Source organism: Trifolium pratense, linkage group LG6 (genome assembly GCF_020283565.1).
Source record: "Trifolium pratense cultivar HEN17-A07 linkage group LG6, ARS_RC_1.1, whole genome shotgun sequence".
NCBI classification, from domain to species: Eukaryota; Viridiplantae; Streptophyta; class Magnoliopsida; order Fabales; family Fabaceae; genus Trifolium; species Trifolium pratense.
This window is the reverse complement of record NC_060064.1, coordinates 28,324,763-28,328,292: the sequence shown is the minus strand read 5'-3', so window position 1 is coordinate 28,328,292 and position 3,530 is coordinate 28,324,763. Positions and strand designations below refer to the sequence as shown.

General features: G+C 36.8%; 1 protein-coding gene across 2 annotated transcripts; it reads left to right on the top strand.

The window, feature by feature from the left end:
- Positions 1-233: 233 nt before the first annotated feature.
- On the top strand, positions 234-3,330 carry LOC123888285 (scarecrow-like protein 6). 2 transcript variants are annotated; one of them, XM_045937284.1, is made up of 3 exons: positions 275-607; positions 840-1,479; positions 1,564-3,330. In XM_045937284.1, the coding sequence occupies exons 2-3, from the start codon at positions 840-842 to the stop codon at positions 3,063-3,065; spliced, it is 2,142 nt and encodes a 713-aa protein (XP_045793240.1). In that variant the 5' UTR covers positions 275-607; the 3' UTR covers positions 3,066-3,330. The 2 variants fall into 2 exon arrangements, with proteins under 2 accessions (XP_045793239.1, XP_045793240.1); XM_045937283.1 differs by having other exon boundaries at positions 234-607; positions 840-3,330.
- The last annotated feature ends 200 nt before the right edge of the window (positions 3,331-3,530 follow it).

The window sequence follows — 3,530 nt, the reverse complement described above, 5'->3', positions numbered from 1 at the left end:
AGAAAGGATAAAGATAGATTGATAAATTAAGTTATATTTACTCTTACTTTATTAATAAAGAGAAAATATATTTATTTAATATTTTAGCTTTAGTAAGGGTATAAACAATAAAATATTACTAATTATACATTAATTTTTTAAAACAACTGAGACAAAACTAAAAATCAATTCTAACATCAAGTAATTTCAGTGTCCTCCCAATTACGAATTGAGAGTGTTTTACAATGACAACCAAATTTAGTAGCTTACTAAAAATAAAAATAAAAAAAGAAGAAAGAGAGAGAAATCACTTTACCACTTTTATATGCTGCACGCATCCATCCACAGCAGAAAACACAAGGAAGACAAGAGAAAGAAAGAAATCCTCATTTTAAAGCTTTTCTCTTTTTGTACTGTGCTCATCACAACTCACAAAAACAACACAAAGATGAGTTTTTGAAACCATTTACATTACACAACAAGAGAGAGAAACAAAAAACACACAAAAAAAGAATATAGGTGTTGTTGTGTTTTGTTGTTTGAGTGAAAAAAGAAAAACAAGTTCTTGAAGTGAAAAAGAAGCAGAAGAAGATGAAGAAAGAGAATGAATGAATCAATGAGTTAAAAGGTTTGTTTTTTGTTGTTGTTATTGTTGTTGCTCAAATGGGTTTGTTCAATAAAGCTGCATGCATTTGACAACAACTGTGTTTTTTTCTTGTCAGAACAAAAAGAACAACAAAAACCAAAACCTCAGATCTTGTTTTTTTTCTTCTTCATATTTTCTTATTAAAGTTGTTATCTTTTGTTTGTTTTGTAATAGATTTTGTTGTTTGAAAAATTGTATTGGTTTGTTGATTTAGATGAAGGCTATGCCCTTATCTTTTGAAGAATACATAGGAAAAGGGGTGTTAGATTTTGGTTCAAGTGTTGTTGTTGGTTCTTCAGATTCATTGTTATTTCATCAGCAGCAAGAACAATTTCTACAAAGGTGGAGGGAAAATTGTTGCTATGCGGGCATTGAGCCCAATTCTGTTGTTGTTTTTGACCACAAAAAACCAAATCAAGAAACCACTCCTACTTCATCATCAACACTGTCTTCCTCACACGGTAGCGCCGCCGGAGGCACTGGCTGTTCAGCTGATAGCACAACCGGTGGTGGTGCCGCTGCCGCGGCAAATACCAAAAGCAATATACTACAAGGTGAAGGAAGATGTGGAATGGAAGATTGGGAAAGTGTGTTGTCTGATTCACCAAGTCAAGATCAAGATCATTCAATATTGAAATTGATTATGGAAGATATTGAAGATGCTTCTATGGGATTAAGTAAGCTTTTACAAGTTGGAACTAGTAATTCTCATTCTCAACAAGATGTTGAATTCAATGGTTTTAGTTTTATGGATCAACAAAGTTCTGTTCTTGATCCTATTTCTTCAAATGTTAACAACAATAATACCAACTTTGTAACTAGTATTGATTCTTCTTCTGTTGTTGCAACTACTGGTAATACTGCTGAGATTTGTTCTGATTTCCCTTTTGGTAGAGTCATGAATCAAAACCCTAATTTCAATTCTTCACTTTCTCAAGGTGGTTTGTTTCATCAGCAGCATCAACAACAACAAATTCAGTCTCTTGATGAGAAGCTACCTCAATTTGTTATGAATCCAAACCAAGCTCAGTTTATGCCTAACCCTAGTTTGGTTTTTCCTTTCACATACTCTCAGCTGCAAGAAAACCAAGATATTCATCATCAGCCACCAGCTAAAAGACTCAATTGTGGAACTAATTATGAAATTCCAAAGATACCCTTTTTGGATTCTGGTCAAGAGATGTTTCTTAAGCGGCAACAACAGCAGCAGCAGCAGCAACAGCAACATCAGCAGCAGCTTCAACTGCTTCCACATCATCTGCAGCAGAGGTCAATGGCACCTAAGCAGAAAATGGGGAACCCTGGAAGTGGTGGCGGCGAAGATGTGTCGACTCATCAGTTTCAGCAGGCTATAATTGATCAGCTTTTCAAAGCTGCAGAACTTATAGACGCCGGTAATCCGGAACTCGCGCACGGGATATTGGCGCGGCTCAATCACCAAATTTCTCCTATTGGGAAGCCTTTTCAAAGGGCTGCTTTCTATTTCAAGGAGGCATTATTGCAATTGCTTCAATCAAATGTCAATAATGGCAACAACAATAGTAACTTTTCACCAACCGGCCTCTTGCTCAAAATTGGTGCTTATAAATCATTCTCAGAAATCTCACCGGTTCTGCAGTTTGCAAATTTCACTTCCAACCAAGCATTGCTAGAAGCTGTAGAAGGTTATGATCGAATTCACATAATAGATTTCGATATTGGTTTTGGTGGACAATGGTCTTCTTTTATGCAAGAGTTGGCACTCAGGAATGGTGGTGCACCTGCACTTAAGATCACTGCATTTGTTTCGCCCTTTCACCATGACGAAATTGAGCTTAGTTTCACTCATGAGAATCTGAAACAATATGCTGGTGAAATTAACATGTCATTTGAGCTCGAGATTCTGACACTCGAGTCTCTGAATTCTGTTTCGTGGCCACAGCCACTTCGTGATTGCGAAGCAGTTGTTGTTAACTTGCCTATTTGCTCGTTCTCAAATTACCCTTCATACCTTCCTTTGGTGCTTCGATTTGTGAAACAGCTCATGCCGAAAATTGTGGTGACATTGGATAGGAGTTGTGATCGAACTGACGCACCATTTCCTCAGCATATGATTTTTGCACTCCAGTCTTATTCTGGTTTGCTCGAGTCACTTGATGCTGTTGGTGTTAATGTTCACCCGGATGTGCTTCAAATGATCGAGAAATACTATCTTCAACCAGCAGTTGAGAAGCTGGTTTCGGGTCGTCTACGTTCACAGGACCGAACACTTCCTTGGAAAAACCTACTCTTGTCAGCAGGGTTCTCGCCGTTGACGTTTAGTAACTTTACCGAGTCACAAGCAGAGTGTTTGGTGCAAAGGATTCCAGGTAGGGGATTTCATGTGGAGAAGAAGCAGAATTCACTCGCTTTATGTTGGCAAAGGAAGGATCTCATCTCGGTTTCGACTTGGAGATGCTGAGAGTGGAAGGAACAACCACTTGCTTGCACCTTTGAAATCGTCAATTAGTTGTTTTAAAATGCAAAGGTGCTTCATAACTTACTACTACTATTACTACTACTACTACTTGTTTCTTTTTATCTTTCTTTCTTGAATTTGCCTTGGCTTTATGATTCAATGCTAATTTGTCTATGTTTAGGATTTGTTATTTCCACTGATGATGGAAGTAAACGTATTATGTCTTAATTAGCAACTGAATGGCAATTTATGATCTCTATTATGTGTAGTAATTTGTTTTTCAGCTTTGAATATCTGCATTTTATTTATGCATTATGTTCAATTTCTGTTGCCAAAATTGATTGGATTTTCTTTTCAGCTTTGAAAGTAACACAACTAAATCTGTAAAGTTTGTTGATGCTTTGTTTGATCCCTCACAAAGTTTCTCTCTCAAAAACATACTGTTAGTTTCCTTTCAGTTTGCTGTAC